Source organism: Candida orthopsilosis, assembly GCF_000315875.1.
Source record: "Candida orthopsilosis Co 90-125, chromosome 6 draft sequence".
NCBI lineage: Eukaryota > Fungi > Ascomycota > Pichiomycetes > Serinales > Debaryomycetaceae > Lodderomyces > Lodderomyces orthopsilosis.
In genome coordinates this window covers 34,666-52,196 of record NC_018300.1, presented here as the reverse complement: position 1 = coordinate 52,196, position 17,531 = coordinate 34,666, and the positions used below count along the sequence as shown (strand labels likewise).

Below are 17,531 nucleotides of genomic sequence, written 5' to 3'. Positions count from 1 at the left end.
CGCTTCATACACATGAAAAGTCTTACAAGTGACAACACATATACACGATATATTGATAATAGTACTTACCTTTTAGAAAAAAGCTTTGGTTCCTGGCAAGGTTTTGAAACACTCTGCTTGTATGTTGCATCAACCTCTTCAGCCTTTTCCCATTTGATAGATTAACCACATTCGAAGTTTATGTGTAATTTTTGAAACAGCCTTTCTCGGCTCTTTAAGGTTACGCATTTAATTCTTTTTTGAGTTCTTAATTTGTTTTTTTTTGTATGCGCCGGAACAGGCCGATATGAAAATTAACACATTGCGCGTATGATTGATAAGTAGATTGCGGAATCAGGCAATTTTGACGTAAGATAGAATAGTAAAGAAGAGGCATTCTTTTCCGAGGAGCCATGAATAGGTTTCATCTCATAAATAAACTTTATATTGTAGTTGAGCCCTTACAAAAATTATAAGACAGGTTGCTAATGCGCTTTTATGCAAAGCTTTGCTATGTACGGTTGTAAAATAATCACATCCTCATTCAAAACTCAGAGTCTCGGAAAAAAATTAATCCAAAAAACATATTATATTCGAAAGAAGTCCCTATTTGAAAACCCATTTCAAACCGGCTTCGTTTCCGGACGCCGTTCTCCGAACTACCGTTTGCCTATTCTAAATTAACTTTATCTCGCCTTCGTCTTATTGTTCTATGACTAATTTCCCCACCATTCAAAATTACTCTAAGTTTTCGATTTTGCACCACAACAATTCAATTTTTGGTTTCCTTTACCGGAGAAAATATAATATCCAGTACACAAAAATACAGGATTTTTATAGAGCATAAGCGCCAAGCGGATCTATTGCTCATAATATTTGGCGCAACCCAACATTTGAAAAATTCCCATTCAAACGTATTTAAATCCTTGACAGCCCTTCAAAAAATGTCAAATAGTTTAAAAAAATTCTCCTTTCATCATATATAGCAAAACACTGCCATCTATAGTATGTCAGAAGTTGAAAAGAGTCTCGAAACGATAAAAGATCCAGAATTACTTGGTTCAGATGAGTCGATCTTGAATGATTCTCAATCACAGGTTTCCGAAGTTGATGCAGATGCTGAAACAGCAAGATTGGCTGAAGAATTAGGTATAAATCACAAGAAACTAATGTGGAAGATTGATATTTGTGTTGTTCCTCCATTTTGTCTCCTATACTTTTTTTCATTTTTGGATAGAGTCAATATCTCCAATGCTAATGTCTATGGTTTAAGTGAAGAGTTGAAATTGACAGGTAACCAATATAATACAGCTTTGACATTATTCTTTGTTCCTTACATATTTTTTGAAGTACTTGGAAACTACTGCATCAAATTTGTTAAGCCACATATATGGTTATCAGGATCTGTGTTTTTATTTGGAGCTATAACTGTTGGAATGGGGTTTGCCAAGAATTTCGGTGCTTTGGCAGCAACCAGATTCCTTTTGGGAATGGTGGAGTCAGTGTTATTCTGTGGTATCTTTTACTTGTTATCAACTTATTATTCGAAACCAGAGGCACAAAGGCGATTCTCGGCTTTCTTTTCCTGTACGGCTTTATCTGGTGCAGCATCAGGTGCTATTGCTTATAGAGTAAATGAAATAGACGGGTTACACGGAATAAGCTCGTGGAGATGGATTTTTATTTTGGAAGGTTGTGCTACTGTTATTGGAAGTTTTGTTTTGTATTTCATCATTGCTGATTTCCCTGAAGAGTCAAGGTTCTTGAACGAAAAAGAACGTAAATTTATTAAACAAAAGTTGGAATGGTATTCAGGAACAAGTTCTGCATATGAAATCAAAAACACGTGGAGAGATGTCATTAAATGTCTCAAAGATTGGTTGATTTGGTTGCCATCGTTATCGTATTTCGGATTAATCATTCCATCCTATGGTTATGCTTATTTTGCCGCTACTATTATCAACCAAATGGGATACACTGCTGTTTCAGCACAACAACACTCAGTTTACCCTTGGGTTTGTGCATTTGGTGTGATTAACATTGTCGCATTTGCATCTGACTATTGCAAAAAAAGATTACCATTTCTTATTGGTGCCATGATCATAGCTATTGTCGGATTAGCTATGATTTTAGGAGCTACCGATAAACCACATGTAAGATATGGTGGATGTTTCTTAGCAGCGAGTGGTTTATACACTGCCATGCCTTTAATTGTCTGCTGGGCGGCATTAAACAACGGATCGCACCTTCGAAAATCTGTTGGAACAGCTTGGCAAATTGGATTTGGAAACATTGGTGGTATTATTGCAACATTTATCTTTTTAGCTAAAGATGCACCTGTTTATAAACCAGGATTGAGCACATGTCTTGCTGCTGTTTGTTTTGCCATGGTAACAGCAATTGCATACTTTTTCTACTGCATGCATATGAACAAAATCAAGCAAACAGATGCTTATAAACAAAAGTTTAATGGATTGCCCGAACGTGAACAAATAAATCTTGGTGATAGGAATCCAAGGTTTGTTTACTTGTATTAATTTGCGGGTTTTTTATGACATCATGAATATGTGAGTAATTTAGTTCGATTTCAAGTGGAGTTTTATTTAAAAGTAAATTTATAATGTGAATCGATGAAAGTGTAGGAGACGCTTGTGGTGTTGAAGAGTGGTAGTTTAAGAATTCTTTGTTAGGCAAGAGCTCTGTGTACTATAACACGACAATATGTATTAGCTTACCCAAGCTGCCTTGAAGACCGGGTTTTCGCAACTGATTTCGTGTTTGAAGTTGAGATGGTTCATTTCTCCCTATTTTGATAACGTCCTTGTCCAGCAAAATTCAGAGGGGGGGGGAGGGGGTTTTTGAGCTGGCACAGACACAAGCGTGTTTTGGCTTCGTAAAGAAATTTTAAAGTATAAATAGGGATGAAAATTCCTAAATTTGATTATTGACTTAAAATTCTAATGATTTTGATGATTGACAATATTGTTTAATTCTATTAAATTCATTAAGGATCAAACATATCTATTTTATAGTATGTATAACTTCACTAACTGTCTTGGTACCTAACCTAGATTTTTGCAAGTTTTGAAGAGATCATATTTTAACTTTCTATTAGGGGGCTTATCATGGTGATCACGACTTTCTATCGGGTAGCGAGTGAATTCATAGCCCACATGTAGTCATCTTATCAGAGCTAAGAAAATATAATGACAAATCTTTGTGCCCTTGTACGAGGCAAAGCGCCTTGAGTGACTTCAAGCATTGGGGAGTGTTATGGCAGTGTAAACCTTTCGTAGCATAGATGTACCCAAATACAAGGGAACTCTCGGCAATTAATCTTTTGTGTAAATCCGGACAATTACGCAACTTTAAGTCCTGGGGTCATCCAAACATCGCAGACCAGAATTATAAATGGGTATGCAACTCCCCAGAATAGCCTATTTGTACTATAGCTTAGACTACATATACCCTACTTTCTTTAATTCAAACACATCCAAGTGGGTCAAAATATATCTCTCAAAATTTTTTCTTCATAAAAACCTTGGCCCTTCATTTACTCCAAATCACACAAACTAAAAAAAAACCAGCGAAAACGCTCCATTTTGTATACACTTTAGCATAGACATCACCAATCAAGGGTAGGCCTCAGCACAGAATCAAAGAATGTCAAAGAACGAGTACTATAATCCTCCACAAGGTCCTCCACCTACGTTCAGTCAAAGTGAAGGAGTTTCCGGTGGTGCTGGTGGCAGCTATGTTCCGCAATCACAACCACAATACAATGCTGACACTCAGGATCGAGCATTTGGGTATCATCAACAACAGGGATATGGACAAGGACCACCACCAAACGCATATTACCAACAACAACCTGGATACGGCGGAGGATACCCACAACAAGGTGGTTATTACCAACAACAACAGCCAATGTATGTACAACAACAAAGATCGAGCAACAATCAGGATTGTTTAATGGCTTGTTTGGCAGCATTGTGTATTTGTTGTACATTGGATGCTATATTCTAAGCTTAAAGCATATTAGATAATTCTTCTTACGTCATTTGGTTTTTTATGTTTTATAGATTTAGCTGTACAGATTTGATAATATAAACAAAGAGTTGAGTCTAAGAGTTTATTCTATATTTTGATCTATTCTCTGCTTGAGCACAATGTCATTGTCAATATGGAGGAAGTTGATTGCAAGTATGAGGTCGGCAAAGAGAACACACGCGCTGTTGATAATAAAGCCGTAACGCAACTTCCTGTGTTCCGCGAGCTTACCCGTGAATATAGGGCCAACACATCTGGCAAATGTCTTTCCGATATTGACTATTCCCATGACTTTTGTAATCTCTTCATTAGGCATAATTGATGTCAACAAGACTTGACGGGGAACAACGTCCATTGTTGAAGTAAGGTAATAAAGCAACAACAATACTGCTACAACTGGATACAGTTGACTGATAGCAACAAGGCCGAAAAATATAGCAGACGGCGCCTGTGTGAATAGAATTGCTTTGACGGGTCCCAAGAGCTTGGCAAAATATGCCGAAGGCAAGGAAGAGACAGCATCAACCAGGTTAGTCACAAAAAACAAGATACCTAGTGCTTTTGCCGTCAATTCGAACGTGAACTTGAGGTAGTACACCACCCACGCGGATGGCATGAATCCATATCCCAAAGAATCGAGCATGAAGATGATTAGTAATCTTGGCAAGTAGTACCTAGTGGTACTAGACAAACTTGATACCTTACCCAATTCTTCCTCATCGGTCTCTATCAACCTTGAATGTTCAGTCACTTCGGTAAAGTTGTCCGCATGTATCTCGCATTTTTCAGATAAAAACAGCATCAAGATAAACTTCATGCCAGCTATAGCTGAATAGACAATGAATATACTTTGATAGCTTTTCTTTAAACTCCAGTTGAGCTCTAAATTCATATAATCAACTAAAAATCCGCAGATAAGAGACCCCGCTGCTGCTCCAGCAGTGGAAAATAATCCATAAAATGCAAATACTTCTGGACGGTGGTTATGTGGAGTCAAATGTGCCATTGACGCCTCTTCAACCGACTTGAACGGACCTGTCTCATCTCCCGAAGGTGAAATCACACCAAAAATAGCTGCTGCCAACAATATGTAAAAATTGGTCGAATAAGCGAAAACAATACCAGACGCAAGCATCATGATTGAACCAATGAGCATCACTTTACGACGGCCTATTCGATCAGCATTCCATGTGAGAAAATACGAGATGAAGGTGTCTCCAACTAGGGTAAGTGTCATGAAAAGTCCAATTTCGAATTCTGAAATATTAATCTTTTTGAGGTATAATGCAAGTATTTGATTGGTGAGGCCATAGCTGGCCATCCTAAGAAATACTGATGTCCATAGTATTCTGATATCCAAGTTAGTTTGCTTTAATGTTTTGAGTAAATGCATTTGATAATGTTTGTAAAGAAAGGTTTCATTCCGATTGCGCAGATTTCATCAAAAATCTTTCGCGCCAGTTTTTGTTTGCAGCCATAGGATCTACAAAATAGTCATCAGAGAGGATTTACTTTAAATTAAACTCGACTTAGGACTATATTTTAACTTGGCTTGTTCCAAATGTTGAGCAAATATATCATTCGGTTTGGTTGGAGTTGGTGATGGGGCTAGTTTTGCATCAGTAAAATCTCCTTTGATACATTGATTGGTGACAACGGGCGAAGTTGAGTTTCCAGTTGAGATTCTTGCTGCTGATAACGATGCATCATTCAACACCATTTTCCAAATTTGAATTGATTGTTGGTCGAGTATCGGTGGTGGCTTGCGGGGTATTGGCTCATTGGAGTTAGGCTCTTGTTTATCCATGGTTTGCAACCCAGGAGATAAAGGATTAGATGAAAGAGCACTTTGCAATGGTTCAATGATTTCACCACCTCTGGATACCACGTTGGAAAATGACCTTACAAGTCTAGACAATCGGTTGCTCTTTTTCACCTCTATGTAATCGGATTGTGGTGTGTGATAGACCAAGTGGAAAGGACCTACATATTGCATACCAGAATCCAGTTGAGCATTTTCTTCCGATTCATTATCACTCTGTATTAATTCCTCATTCCCATTTGGGCTAGTCTGACTACCAACATTCATATTCAAACTAAAAGTTTCTAAAAACTCTTGAGCAACTTTATCCATATTTGGTTCTGAGAGTACTCTTCTTGGTACTACTTCATTTGAGCTTTGGTCAAAGCAGGCATCAAATGATGGGAATAAATCTATATCAGTTGTTCTTATCCACGCTTCAGGTACATTTTCCTTATATTCATCATCCTCTTCATCTGATAAATCTTCAGTGACACAGGCTGGAATTGTCTTACAATATTCGTATGTTCTCAAAGATGTAAATGGTTGGTTAGGCACTCTTGCTCGTAAAACTCGTGGATTTTGATTCAAACTGTAATACTTTCTTTTGTAGTCGACGATAAAGTGATCGAAATTGAATCTAGCGTCGTGATAAGCTTCTCTAAAGTACCCCATTCTTGTTGATGAGAAGAGCACTTGGATGATTAGTGATTCAGCTTTTCCTTTTTTTGTATGCTTTTGGGTATTTTGCAGCATTTCAAAAATCACATCTACAAAAAACTTTATCTGGTCTTTTATTTACATGATGATTATTTACAAACTGATATATGCTCTCTGTTGAGTTGCTTGTTTATGCATTTGTGCCTTCTTGTCATACCCAGATGACTTTCCTTCATAAGCATTAATCAACTCCTCGGCCAACCTCACTGCAAAATCATTGGACTTTCTATTCTTTGAAGCTTCTAAAATCCAAGTTATAGCGTACCTGTTTCTTTGTCTTTCATTCAATGGGATTGGTACAATTCTTCTCTTTGCAACACCAGTAGATATAGATTTCGTTGTAACTAAAGGTCCCAATTTATCCAAAGTATCCTTCAACACTTGAATGGGATCTTTACGCAACTTCATTTGAACAATGTAGAAAGCACGGCTGACAATCTTTTGAGCTCTTGCTTTGCGACCATGTCTCATCACCAAGTTGATGAAATTGTCAACCGTAGGGTCAGATTTTAAAGGTACTTGTTTGTTGGAGTAGGAATAAGTTTCCTCAATTTGTTCCAATGTTGGTTCAAACTTGTTTGTGATAAATTGTTCTGGTTGTGCAATTTGTCCAAGGTAGATTTCTTCTGGAGTCTCATGTATCTTTTTACCCTTGCGCAATTGTTTTAAAGCATCTATCCACTTGTCAACGTCTTGTTCGGTAACCTTGTCTTTGTCAACGGGATATATCTGTGTGAAGAGGGACTTTTGAGTACTTGATTTGGATTCTGGCGCCAAAGGGGATGCAGCGGAGCTATTGAACCTGATACAAGCATGATGAATTCTAGGGATAAACACCTGCCTACTGTTGAAGCATGCTCGAAGTAAGGACATGGTTGGTGATTTCAGTTGTGTGAAGAAAATTTTTTGTCACTGATTTTTTTGTGTCTTTCAATGAAGAGATTACCTATGTAGAATCTACACTTCAGCTTTTGTTGCCCCATCTAGTATCTACATAATACATACGTCTGAATAACTTCCCTACCTCCTTTAAAATCTAGTGGGTGATCTTGAACGAGATCTTGATCTTGACCTATAACGTGCGCTTCCTGGCACGTACGAATCAGTTCTTCTAGGCTCTTCAGATCGACCAGAACGACCGGGAACGTAAGAATCAGTTCTTCTTGGCTCAGGACCTCTTCTACGGTACGAATCGGGACCATCGCGATGCCTATCGTAACCTCTTGGTGGTCCTCCAAACCGTCTTCCACCGTGTCTGGGAGGAATATAGCGAGGAATATATTCTCCATTCAACAATGTGTGAGAAGCAACCAACTCATCATTTCTGTTGACGTACTCCAACTTCCATTTTCCATCTCTTGGTCCTCTATCTTCCTCAAAAGTCCACTGGTTTATAGCCTTGACTGGGATGTATTCCACATACAAAGGTATTCTATCGGTTATAAACTCCCTTGGCTCGTGCGGTGGTTGCAAGCTGTCTTTTCCTTCCCCACTGAGTCTCTCGGACTCCTCTTCAAATCGTTTAGTCTCCTCTTCAAATCTTTCAATCTCATGATTCTCGAATTCCTCCCTTAATCTCGCATCCTCTTCTTCATCTGGATATATCGAGCCGTTCAATTGTGATCTCAAATACTTTGCTCCTTCCTCAGTATTCACTAAGACAATTGCATGTGTTCTCAATCTCGTCAACCAAGCTCGATCAATGCGAACATGAATATCTTTGTTATCATTAGCCAACTTTCTCAAATGTTCTTGAAAATGACTTGCATTGATAGGGCGACGCAAATTTCCGATAAATAAGGCTCTTGTAACATGGTATTGCGGCTCTTCAATTACCTCATATCGGATATCTCCCTCGTCATCCTTCATATCGTCCACGTTAGAAATGTTTGGCAATTCTAAACCAACAAGATCAATTCTTCTCGGCTTGAAAGCAGGTTCCGGCGTTGCATACTGTGGATAGGGTTTTGGCCCATCCTTTTCTGCGTTGTTGTCGTACTCAGAATCGCTCATGGCTCCCCAAACTGTTGACCAGCAAATGTAACCCAAAGTCGAAAATTTCAATTTTTTCGAGGCGCATAAAAATGGGACGTGTTATGGGATGGAGAGATGATTGATAAATAGTTGTTCGAATTTGATACTCTATATATCTATTTACATATTCTTGGGTCCTCTATACCGCCCAAATGCTCTTTATCAACTCGAATAGTCCATTGTTTGCTGTTTCTAAGACGTATATTCCATACATGGCCACGCATGTACCCAAGGTCAATAATTTACACGCGGCTCCGTACCATATACCATAGACTCTTTTCGGTATATAATCTATTATACAACTCTTGAAACCCGCATGGCAATGGATTAACAACAACGTGGAAAATGTAGCATCAATAACAGGGTAATCTACACCGGCGACAAAGGGTGTCATTACCAACGGGATCATTGCTGTAGTGATGATTCTGTCATAGATCCAATGATTTGAACCCTCATAGGCATTTGGCGCTGGTGGTTTATATGCTTCATTGACTGTTTCGACAACAAATCCGGCTGGTTGTTCTATTGGTTTAAATTTAGACCAGTCCGGTATCAAACGTAGTGATCTTCCTAAGTTCAACATTCCCGGCTTTAACATCGGCCTGTATGTTTTCAAGGTAAGGGGTAACATGTTCAAATGGTGGTGATGTGTGGTTGATATGTGATCGGTGAAGATATTTTTTTTTTTTTTCACTTCAGTGTTCAGATTGAGGGGAAGATTGATGTACGCTATGGTATGTAGAAGACGCTATGGCGTGTACAGTTTATAAGAAACGCATAATGGACATGCAGTCGCTTGCAAACTGGACCACAACTCAATCTGCTGGCTTATTTTGCGCCTCACTATGAGAGTATCCAAAATAAAGTCATTAAAGTATTCATTAAGCTATTGTATGTACAAGAAGTATAAAGATTCCATCTCTTTACCAAGAAGCAACTTTGACACCGGGGATTTGCCCAGCTCTAGCCCTATCTCTGAAAGCAGTTCTATTCAATTTGAAATCACGAATCAACGATTTGGAATTCCCAGTAGCAACACACCTGTCTCTTATTTGCACATATGAAGTGTATTTGGGCATACTAGCCAATTGTAATTGAGCTTCAACTCTAGCCCTTGATGGTAATTCCTCATTCCTTGCAATGTATTTCAAGGCATTCCTTGTAACCTCATGTTCAGCAAATTGTAGCCTTTTGAAATGGTCTCTAAGAACACGGGCATTTATATGAGTATGTTTGGGTATCTCGAACTTGACTGGGAACCTGAAAGGCATGTCTGTGATGTCGCTGTGCTATGTGCTTAGTGTCTTCTTATCAAAACCCAACTGGTGAACGTTGAAAAATTTTTTTTTTGAGTATGTTTTCCTTTGTGATATTTCGTTGCCGCAAATCACAATGAAAGCCGAATTGTTGATGTTAATAACAATGCAGAAGCTGAATAACAATCGAGAACAATGAAATGTTAGACTTTCGAGGGATTTATACAACAGCTCTGATTGTTGAACTTTTCATGCGATTATCGGCTTATTCAATTCAGTATTAGTTTTGGATCACGCTAAGGATTATTTTTCGAACATTTGTAATCTTTTTACTCACTTCTTCATTACCACCTCACTTTCTGGACAACCCACCCCCAATGTTTACTGGACTCGTCGAAACTATAGGAACAGTTGCTGAGTACGTTGGGCAAGACAACTCCTCCTCTGGAGGCAATGGTGTTTCCATCACGATTACCGACTGTTCACCCATATTAGAAGATGTTCATCTTGGGGACTCAATTTCAACCAATGGTGTTTGCTTAACTGTGACAGACTTTGATGCCGCTAAGACTCTCTTCAAAGTGGGAGTTGCTCCTGAAACCTTGCGCAAAACCAATTTGGGCTCATTGTCAAAAGACTCCAAGGTGAATTTAGAAAGAGCTGTGACAAGTGATGTCAGGTTAGGTGGCCACGTCGTACAAGGCCATGTTGATACAATTGCAACAATTGTTGGTAAAAAGCCAGACGGAAACGCAATTACATTCACATTCGAGCTCAGAGACAAGGAGTTTATCAATTACATTGTGCACAAGGGATTTATTGCCATTGACGGAACCTCGTTGACAGTAACTTCAGTCGATGACTCAAAAGCACAATTCTCTATCATGTTGATAAGCTACAGTCAGGAAAAGGTTATCTTAGCAAAAAAGGAAATTGGTGACACCGTAAATATCGAAGTGGACCTCACCGGTAAGCTTATTGAAAAGCAAGTTGAGCTTAACTTGAAGGCGCAAATTGACAAGAATGATAGTGCTTTGAATGCGTTAATCACATCAATTGTTGAAAAGAAGGTGAAGGAGTTGATTAAATAGAAAGTTGTGTGTATATCGTCGTGTATAGAAATTGATATTGTCAACCAATTTTTTCAAAAATCCGAGAGGCAAAAAAACCGAGACCTTTGAGCACAACACCTACTACAACGCCACTTTACACAACGCAAACATGGATATCATATTAGGTATAAGAGTATCAGATGCGACATTGATTGCCACTTCAAAAGCTGCAACTAGAGGGATATCCATTTTAAAAGATAATGACGACAAAACAAGACATCTCAATGCCCACAACTTGATTGCATTCACTGGAGAAGCGGGTGACACTATACAATTTGCCGAGTACGTTCAAGCAAATATTCAATTATATTCAATGCGTGAAGATGACGTCGAAATGTCACCAAAGGCAACTGCGTCGTATGTCAGAAACCAGTTGGCTACTTCAATAAGATCACGTAAACCATACCAAGTCAATTGTTTAATTGCTGGGTATGACACTAAGACAGATAAGCCATCGTTGAACTATATAGATTACTTGGGAACGCAGGTGGAGTTGCCATATGGAGCCCACGGGTATGCTGCTTTCTATGCAATGTCATTATTGGATAAACACTACAGAAAGGATATGAACATCGATGATGGATTAAGGTTGATGGACATGTGCATAAAAGAGTTACAAACAAGAATGCCTATTGATTTCAAAGGTGTGTATGTAAAAGTGGTGGACAAAGATGGTATAAGGAAAATAGAATAAGTAATTTAATCTATATTTACACTATACTCTACAATTTGAGATATCCAAGACTAATATATCACTAGCACCGGCTTTTTTCAAGTCATCCATAACGTTTCCAATCTTTTTCTTCGAAACCATAGACGATATAGCAACCCAGTCCTCTTCCTCTGGTGAATGTTTATCCAACGTGGACACAGTGGCGGCTCTTTTACCTGGGGTGATTTTCAAACAATCAGCCATGATTGATTTTGGGGCATTGTAATTGCACAACACAAACTCTTGGGCTGCCAAAACACCTTCCAATCTCTCCTTAATAGTATTTACAAGTTCAGGATATCTTGGTTTTTTTGATGAAAATAAGTGGGCTGATGTGGTTAATATCGTTCCAATGGCTTTCAATCCAGCTGCTTTCATAGTTTCTCCACTCTCAACTAAATCAACAATTGCATCGGCTACACCCAAGGCACAAGATGCTTCGACTGATCCGCCAACATACCTCACATTTATAGTTGCATCACTTTTAGCACTTGCTTTCAAATCCTCGAAATAATCAGTAGCTAATTTAGTAAAGCTAGAAACTATCTTTTTACCAATGAGATCCCCTGGGTTATTGTATTCTCCCTTCTCTGGTACTTGAACTTGAAGCTTACATGTGCCAAATTTCAAATCCAATAAATCTTCGATATTTTCAAATTGGTCTGACTCCATAACTTGATCCATTCCAGTAATACCCAAATCACAATTACCTTCGCCAACAAATACTGGAATGTCAGCTGCTGGGAGGAAAATTAACGCGATAGGCAAATTTGTCGAAAGTGCAATGTCCAATCTTGGTGATCTTCTAAATTGAATATCAGCACCACCTAGAAGCTGGCAACACTTTTCATACAATCTTCCCTTTTTTGGGACAGCAAATAGCAAACGGTCAGTTAAGTGATTGACTAAGTCCATATTAGATGGTGATAAAGGGCTGTGTTATAAGTAATGTGTTACCTACTAAAAGGTGCAAAATTTGAGGAATTTTCAGATTGTGGAAAAAAAAAAAAAAACGTCTGCGGTGACTCAAAGGGTCCACGTGATGTGTTGAAAAATTGAACAATAGAGTATATCCCGTCGGGATATCAAAGGAAAATCTTCTAGCGCTATTAATATCTATCTATTATTGTGCTAACTTCGTATTTACTTTAGCGTCAACGTCATCTTCTGACGTCATGGTTTCCTCCTCCGTACCCAATTGACTACTAACATCTGTATCCTCGTCGTCGTCATCATCAAATTCCCTTCTTTCGAATCCAACGTGTGAAGTCAGACTTAAAAGCTCCATGTCAGCGTCCCTCTCCATTTCTCTTACTGTCCTTGGGTTTAAGCCGTGACCACTCGAATTGCCATACCAATACTTATTGAAGCTCCAATTTATTAAAATCTTTAACATATCCAATGGTCTGAACTCAGGCCACAACTTTTCAACAAAAACAACAGCACAGTCAGGGGAGACACACTGCCATAACAAAAAGTCTGATAATCTATATGTTCCTGATGTCCTTACTAAAAGATCCAAAGGTGGCTGGCTTCCGGTATAAAGATGACGTGCTAATGTGTCTTCATTAACTATGATCCTTTCCCTAGTGCTCCCGCTAACGATACTCTTTACAGCGTAAGTCATTTCGTCTCTAGATGTATAGGGAAAACAAACATTCAAAACTGCCCTAGTGTTATTTTTTGTAATTTCCTCCGTTTCACGTAAAATCTGCAACACATCTGGAGGCAATAGTTTCAAATTGCCAATCAATTTTATTCGCACTCCATATTCTTCGCAAAGCAATCCATTTTGATTAATTTGTGTAAATTTCGACTTGGCCAAATCCATCAACCATTTTATCTCGTAACTAGTTCGGTTGAAATTTTCAATTGAAAATGCATATACTGTTGCTACTTTGACACCACACTCGTAAAGCAACTCTAAGATATTAGCCATTGTGTTGAACCCCATACTATGTCCCTCCTTAATCTCAATTTTGTGATTTCGAGCATATCGTCTATTCCCGTCCATTATAATTCCAACATGTTGTGGCACAGGGCCCGTTTGTATTACCCTGCCGAAAAACTTTTTACCCGAAGATAAAACATGTTTATATCCAGGAAATGTGGAGACCCAATCAGACATACTTGTGATAGTGGGATGCTTTGGATTAGTGCAATATGATGAATAAAGTGGTTAGCGCTGAGATATGCAAATGATGAGTATGCAAGGATCGAATGTTTGCCGAGAAGGTGTTGAAAATGCGTTTAAAATGTAGTTAAGATTATGAATATATTATGAATATATTATGCTGTAGTAACTTCTGAAGAGATATGCAGGTGGGTTATGTGCGTTTGTTGTTGCTTTGTAAATATGGACCTCTTTGTTGGTGTTACTTTTTCAATTCTCTTTGAATAAGCACGTAATACGTACAATTCAGGATTTTTTTTTTCCTTTTAACTAACCAAGGAGGTAAGAAAGCTACCAGCTGCTAATTGGAAGGTGTCTTATCCTAGGTATAATTGAATATACTCTAGATGTCGAGGCTGCGATTATTGGCAAATATGAATAAAAGAAATACCTGAATTCGCCGTTTAGCTTAGTATGTAGTACTTTTAAAAGCATGTATTGATCATTATTATTTTCAAGTAGCACATATTTCAATTTACGTGCAAAATTTCGTATAATTGTTAAAATGGAAATAGCTTATGAAATAAATTTCAAATTCATCCATCTAGTGTAAGAGATTTGTATCACTAAATCTAGTGCATTACTTTGGTCCCTTGAGAGTGATAATGTCTTGTAAGCTAATTTCTCCATGAAGGCAAAAATATGGCTTAAAGATTTTGTGTAACTCATCTCTCTCTTCTCTTTTCAAAATCTCAATTAGTAAGACGACTACAATAAGCAAAACCTTTCTTCATAGTAACAACCGCTATGTCAGCACAGGAAAACTACGACACATCAGAGATCCCACCAGTTGATGAAGAGCAACCCAACGAAGAGGAGTTCATTGACGTCAATGAAGTTGGTGAAGAGGTCTACGATGATGATCGTGCAGCTCAACCACACCCAGACGATATGGAAATAAACGACGACGAAGGTGAACATGAACATGAGACATTGGAAATTGATATGTCAAACAACTCCTGGTCTTATTTCGATAAGCATCAAGACAGCGTTTTTACCATTTTTGCTCATCCTAAGTTACCTATGGTTTTAACTGGTGGTGGAGACAACGTTGCATATCTTTGGACCACTCATTCTCAACCACCAAAATTTGTGGGAGAAATACAAGGTCACGGGGAGAGTGTTATTTCAGGTGGTTTCACAAACGATGGAAAGTATCTAATAACTGCAGATATGAACGGACTTGTGCAAGTATTCAAAGCAAGCAAAGGAGGCGAAAAATGGAATAAATTTGGCGAATTGAACGAAGTAGGGGAAGTCTTGTTCATCACCGTTCACCCTGCATTAAACTACTTTGCTTTCGGAGCAAATGATGGTTCTATATGGGTATACCAAATTGATGAAGAGACTAAACTGTTGGTCCAAATAATGTCGGGGTTCAGCCACACCTTGGAATGTAATGGAGCCGTTTTCATTCCTGGTAAAGATGAAAATGACTTGACTTTGGTTTCGATATCTGAAGATGGAACTGTGGTGAACTGGAATTGTTTCACTGGTGCCGTCAACTACAAATTACAACCGCATGATGATTTCAAAGGAGTGGAAAGCCCTTGGGTCACAATTAAACATTATGGACATGTGATTGCAGCTGGAGGAAGAGACGGACAACTTTCAATTATAAATAACGACACTGGTAAAATATTGACATCTGTCAAGACCTTGGACAATGTGGAGGATGTTGCTGAATTGTCAATTGAGGCATTGTGCTGGTGCAAAAACAAAAATATCAACTTACTAGCAGTTGGTCTTGTATCAGGTGATGTATTATTATTCGACACACAACAATGGAGATTGAGAAAGAACTTGAAGGTCGATGATGCAATTACGAAGTTGGAGTTCATTGACGATACTCCATTCTTGATTGGATCTTCAATGAATGGTAAAATTTACAAGTGGGATTCACGTACAGGAGAAGAAGCCTTTGTTGGTGTTGGTCATAACATGGGAATTTTAGATTTTGCGATCTTGGAAAATGGTAAGAAAGTGGCTACTGCAGGTGACGAGGGTGTTTCATTATTATTTGTAACAGATTAGATTTGATTACTGGACCAAAAACGTCTCTCCTCGACATTCACTGTAGAATAGGCAGATTTTTTGGTGCCATAAAATAAACGTCAACGTCGATGCTCTAAGGAATTAAGGTAAAGAGGAACTAACTCTCAAGCGCTCAATTCGTGCAATTGCAACTCAATTTTTTGTGCACTAAACGCGTCTATCAAATTTGTTTTCTTTATCAAACTTTTGTTGCACATCCAAACATTTGCTCTAGATTTCTCAACTTAACCACAATGTCACCAGCGCCACTAGCAACAGGTGATAACACCCTGTGTTCTAATAGCTCTGAAAGCGGCACCAAAGTTAAACAGTCAGCTATGCCTAGTGAGGTGGATATGCAGTTCTATTACCAGCGCTTGTTACCATTCAAGTATATATTCACTTGGACAAGTCATTCACCAAAACCCACAAAGGACTTTACTATGAGGGAGTTTGCATATGAGTATAGAAGCACGGCATACAAGCGTTACAACTCTTACAGCAACGTGGATGAGTTCAAAAAGGCAGTCATTAGTGCCAACCCAACGCGTTTCGAAATTGGAGCTGTGTATAAAGTTGCACCAAAGGAAAGATACAACCTACCCAAACAAGCTTTGAAACCTGTGAGTAAAGAGTTGGTGTTTGATATCGATTTGACGGATTACGATGAAATTAGAACTTGCTGTCAGGGGACAGATATTTGTTGTAAATGTTGGAAATTTATTCAAGTTGGGTCAACCATAATTGAAGATTGTTTGAGGCAGGATTTTGGCTTCCAACATATGGTATGGGTGTTCTCTGGACGTAGAGGTGCCCATTGCTGGGTCAGCGACAAAAGGGCAAGAGAGTTGGATGAGAATAGTAGAAGATCAATTGTGGAGTATCTTGATGTTTTAGGTGGAAAGCATGCAAAGGGTTCAAAAGGTTTTCACGTGAGGAAACCATTCCATCCTCATGTTGAAAGAAGCTTTGAAATTATGAAGAAGAGATTTATTGAAATCATTTTGGAAGATCAAGACCCGTGGTATACCGATCCAAACACTGAACTGGATTCAAAAAGTTGGAAACAAGTGGATGAACTTTTAAGTTTTATGCCAAACAAGGAATTACAAGCAGAATTGAAGAAAAAGTGGCAAGGAGAGTGCAAAATGTCGACATCTAAAGATAAATGGGAGGATTTGAATACAGTTGCAGCAAAAGTGTTAAAATCAAACAGTCAGGTTGCCTCATTACTGGATGCAAAGAAGGAAATTATCATCTATTTCCTTTATCCAAGATTGGATATTGAGGTTTCTAGACAAATTATCCATTTGTTAAAGTCCCCATTCTGTGTGCATCCTGGAACAGGTAATGTCTGTGTACCATTTGATCCAAAAAAGAGTATTTCGGGAGTTGCGCTGGATGATGCATATGGGTTTAATCCTACTACGGCGCCAAATTTGAAACAACTACTTACGGAGCTTGACGAATATGAACAAAATGGAAGTGGTGATATCGATGATGTAAATGTCCCTGCATGGGATAAAACTAGTCTCAAACCATATGTTGATTTATTCAAAAAGCACGTGGGTGATTTGGTAAAAACAGAGATGAAGAATGGCAAGAGAGAGTTGGATTCTGATCCTTATGAGTTCTGAATGTCTACTTTAATAAATATCTA

General features: G+C 38.4%; 14 protein-coding genes across 14 annotated transcripts; 6 read left to right on the top strand and 8 right to left on the bottom strand. All coding sequences in view use genetic code 12, as the record gives it.

Moving 5' to 3' along the window:
- Positions 1-986: 986 nt before the first annotated feature.
- CORT_0F00410 (Tna1 nicotinic acid transporter) lies at positions 987-2,516 on the top strand (the record flags this gene model as incomplete). Its single annotated transcript, XM_003870351.1, has 1 exon — positions 987-2,516. One exon carries the CDS (start codon positions 987-989, stop codon positions 2,514-2,516), a length of 1,530 nt encoding a protein of 509 aa, XP_003870400.1.
- Positions 2,517-3,642: 1,126 nt separating this feature from the next.
- Positions 3,643-4,005, top strand: CORT_0F00400 (hypothetical protein; the record flags this gene model as incomplete). The annotated part of the gene is made up of 1 exon (XM_003870350.1): positions 3,643-4,005. The coding sequence occupies one exon, from the start codon at positions 3,643-3,645 to the stop codon at positions 4,003-4,005; it is 363 nt and encodes a 120-aa protein (XP_003870399.1).
- Positions 4,006-4,111: 106 nt separating this feature from the next.
- On the bottom strand, positions 4,112-5,422 carry CORT_0F00390 (multidrug resistance protein; the record flags this gene model as incomplete). The annotated part of the gene is made up of 1 exon (XM_003870349.1): positions 4,112-5,422. One exon carries the CDS (start codon positions 5,420-5,422, stop codon positions 4,112-4,114), a length of 1,311 nt encoding a protein of 436 aa, XP_003870398.1.
- Positions 5,423-5,542: 120 nt separating this feature from the next.
- CORT_0F00380 (hypothetical protein) lies at positions 5,543-6,586 on the bottom strand (the record flags this gene model as incomplete). Its single annotated transcript, XM_003870348.1, has 1 exon — positions 5,543-6,586. The coding sequence occupies one exon, from the start codon at positions 6,584-6,586 to the stop codon at positions 5,543-5,545; it is 1,044 nt and encodes a 347-aa protein (XP_003870397.1).
- Positions 6,587-6,643: 57 nt separating this feature from the next.
- Positions 6,644-7,423, bottom strand: CORT_0F00370 (Rsm7 protein; the record flags this gene model as incomplete). Its single annotated transcript, XM_003870347.1, has 1 exon — positions 6,644-7,423. One exon carries the CDS (start codon positions 7,421-7,423, stop codon positions 6,644-6,646), a length of 780 nt encoding a protein of 259 aa, XP_003870396.1.
- A 156-nt stretch (positions 7,424-7,579) lies between these two features.
- CORT_0F00360 (hypothetical protein) lies at positions 7,580-8,563 on the bottom strand (the record flags this gene model as incomplete). Its single annotated transcript, XM_003870346.1, has 1 exon — positions 7,580-8,563. The coding sequence occupies one exon, from the start codon at positions 8,561-8,563 to the stop codon at positions 7,580-7,582; it is 984 nt and encodes a 327-aa protein (XP_003870395.1).
- Positions 8,564-8,723: 160 nt separating this feature from the next.
- On the bottom strand, positions 8,724-9,215 carry CORT_0F00350 (Sdh4 succinate dehydrogenase, membrane subunit; the record flags this gene model as incomplete). Its single annotated transcript, XM_003870345.1, has 1 exon — positions 8,724-9,215. The coding sequence occupies one exon, from the start codon at positions 9,213-9,215 to the stop codon at positions 8,724-8,726; it is 492 nt and encodes a 163-aa protein (XP_003870394.1).
- A 292-nt stretch (positions 9,216-9,507) lies between these two features.
- On the bottom strand, positions 9,508-9,855 carry CORT_0F00340 (Mrp2 protein; the record flags this gene model as incomplete). Its single annotated transcript, XM_003870344.1, has 1 exon — positions 9,508-9,855. The coding sequence occupies one exon, from the start codon at positions 9,853-9,855 to the stop codon at positions 9,508-9,510; it is 348 nt and encodes a 115-aa protein (XP_003870393.1).
- A 362-nt stretch (positions 9,856-10,217) lies between these two features.
- CORT_0F00330 (Rib5 riboflavin synthase) lies at positions 10,218-10,931 on the top strand (the record flags this gene model as incomplete). The annotated part of the gene is made up of 1 exon (XM_003870343.1): positions 10,218-10,931. The coding sequence occupies one exon, from the start codon at positions 10,218-10,220 to the stop codon at positions 10,929-10,931; it is 714 nt and encodes a 237-aa protein (XP_003870392.1).
- A 130-nt stretch (positions 10,932-11,061) lies between these two features.
- Positions 11,062-11,646, top strand: CORT_0F00320 (Pre1 beta 4 subunit of the 20S proteasome; the record flags this gene model as incomplete). The annotated part of the gene is made up of 1 exon (XM_003870342.1): positions 11,062-11,646. One exon carries the CDS (start codon positions 11,062-11,064, stop codon positions 11,644-11,646), a length of 585 nt encoding a protein of 194 aa, XP_003870391.1.
- A 21-nt stretch (positions 11,647-11,667) lies between these two features.
- Positions 11,668-12,579, bottom strand: CORT_0F00310 (His1 ATP phosphoribosyl transferase; the record flags this gene model as incomplete). Its single annotated transcript, XM_003870341.1, has 1 exon — positions 11,668-12,579. The coding sequence occupies one exon, from the start codon at positions 12,577-12,579 to the stop codon at positions 11,668-11,670; it is 912 nt and encodes a 303-aa protein (XP_003870390.1).
- A 208-nt stretch (positions 12,580-12,787) lies between these two features.
- CORT_0F00300 (Rer2 protein) lies at positions 12,788-13,792 on the bottom strand (the record flags this gene model as incomplete). Its single annotated transcript, XM_003870340.1, has 1 exon — positions 12,788-13,792. The coding sequence occupies one exon, from the start codon at positions 13,790-13,792 to the stop codon at positions 12,788-12,790; it is 1,005 nt and encodes a 334-aa protein (XP_003870389.1).
- Positions 13,793-14,584: 792 nt separating this feature from the next.
- Positions 14,585-15,871, top strand: CORT_0F00290 (Sqt1 protein; the record flags this gene model as incomplete). The annotated part of the gene is made up of 1 exon (XM_003870339.1): positions 14,585-15,871. One exon carries the CDS (start codon positions 14,585-14,587, stop codon positions 15,869-15,871), a length of 1,287 nt encoding a protein of 428 aa, XP_003870388.1.
- A 254-nt stretch (positions 15,872-16,125) lies between these two features.
- On the top strand, positions 16,126-17,508 carry CORT_0F00280 (Pri1 protein; the record flags this gene model as incomplete). Its single annotated transcript, XM_003870338.1, has 1 exon — positions 16,126-17,508. The coding sequence occupies one exon, from the start codon at positions 16,126-16,128 to the stop codon at positions 17,506-17,508; it is 1,383 nt and encodes a 460-aa protein (XP_003870387.1).
- Positions 17,509-17,531: the final 23 nt, after the last annotated feature.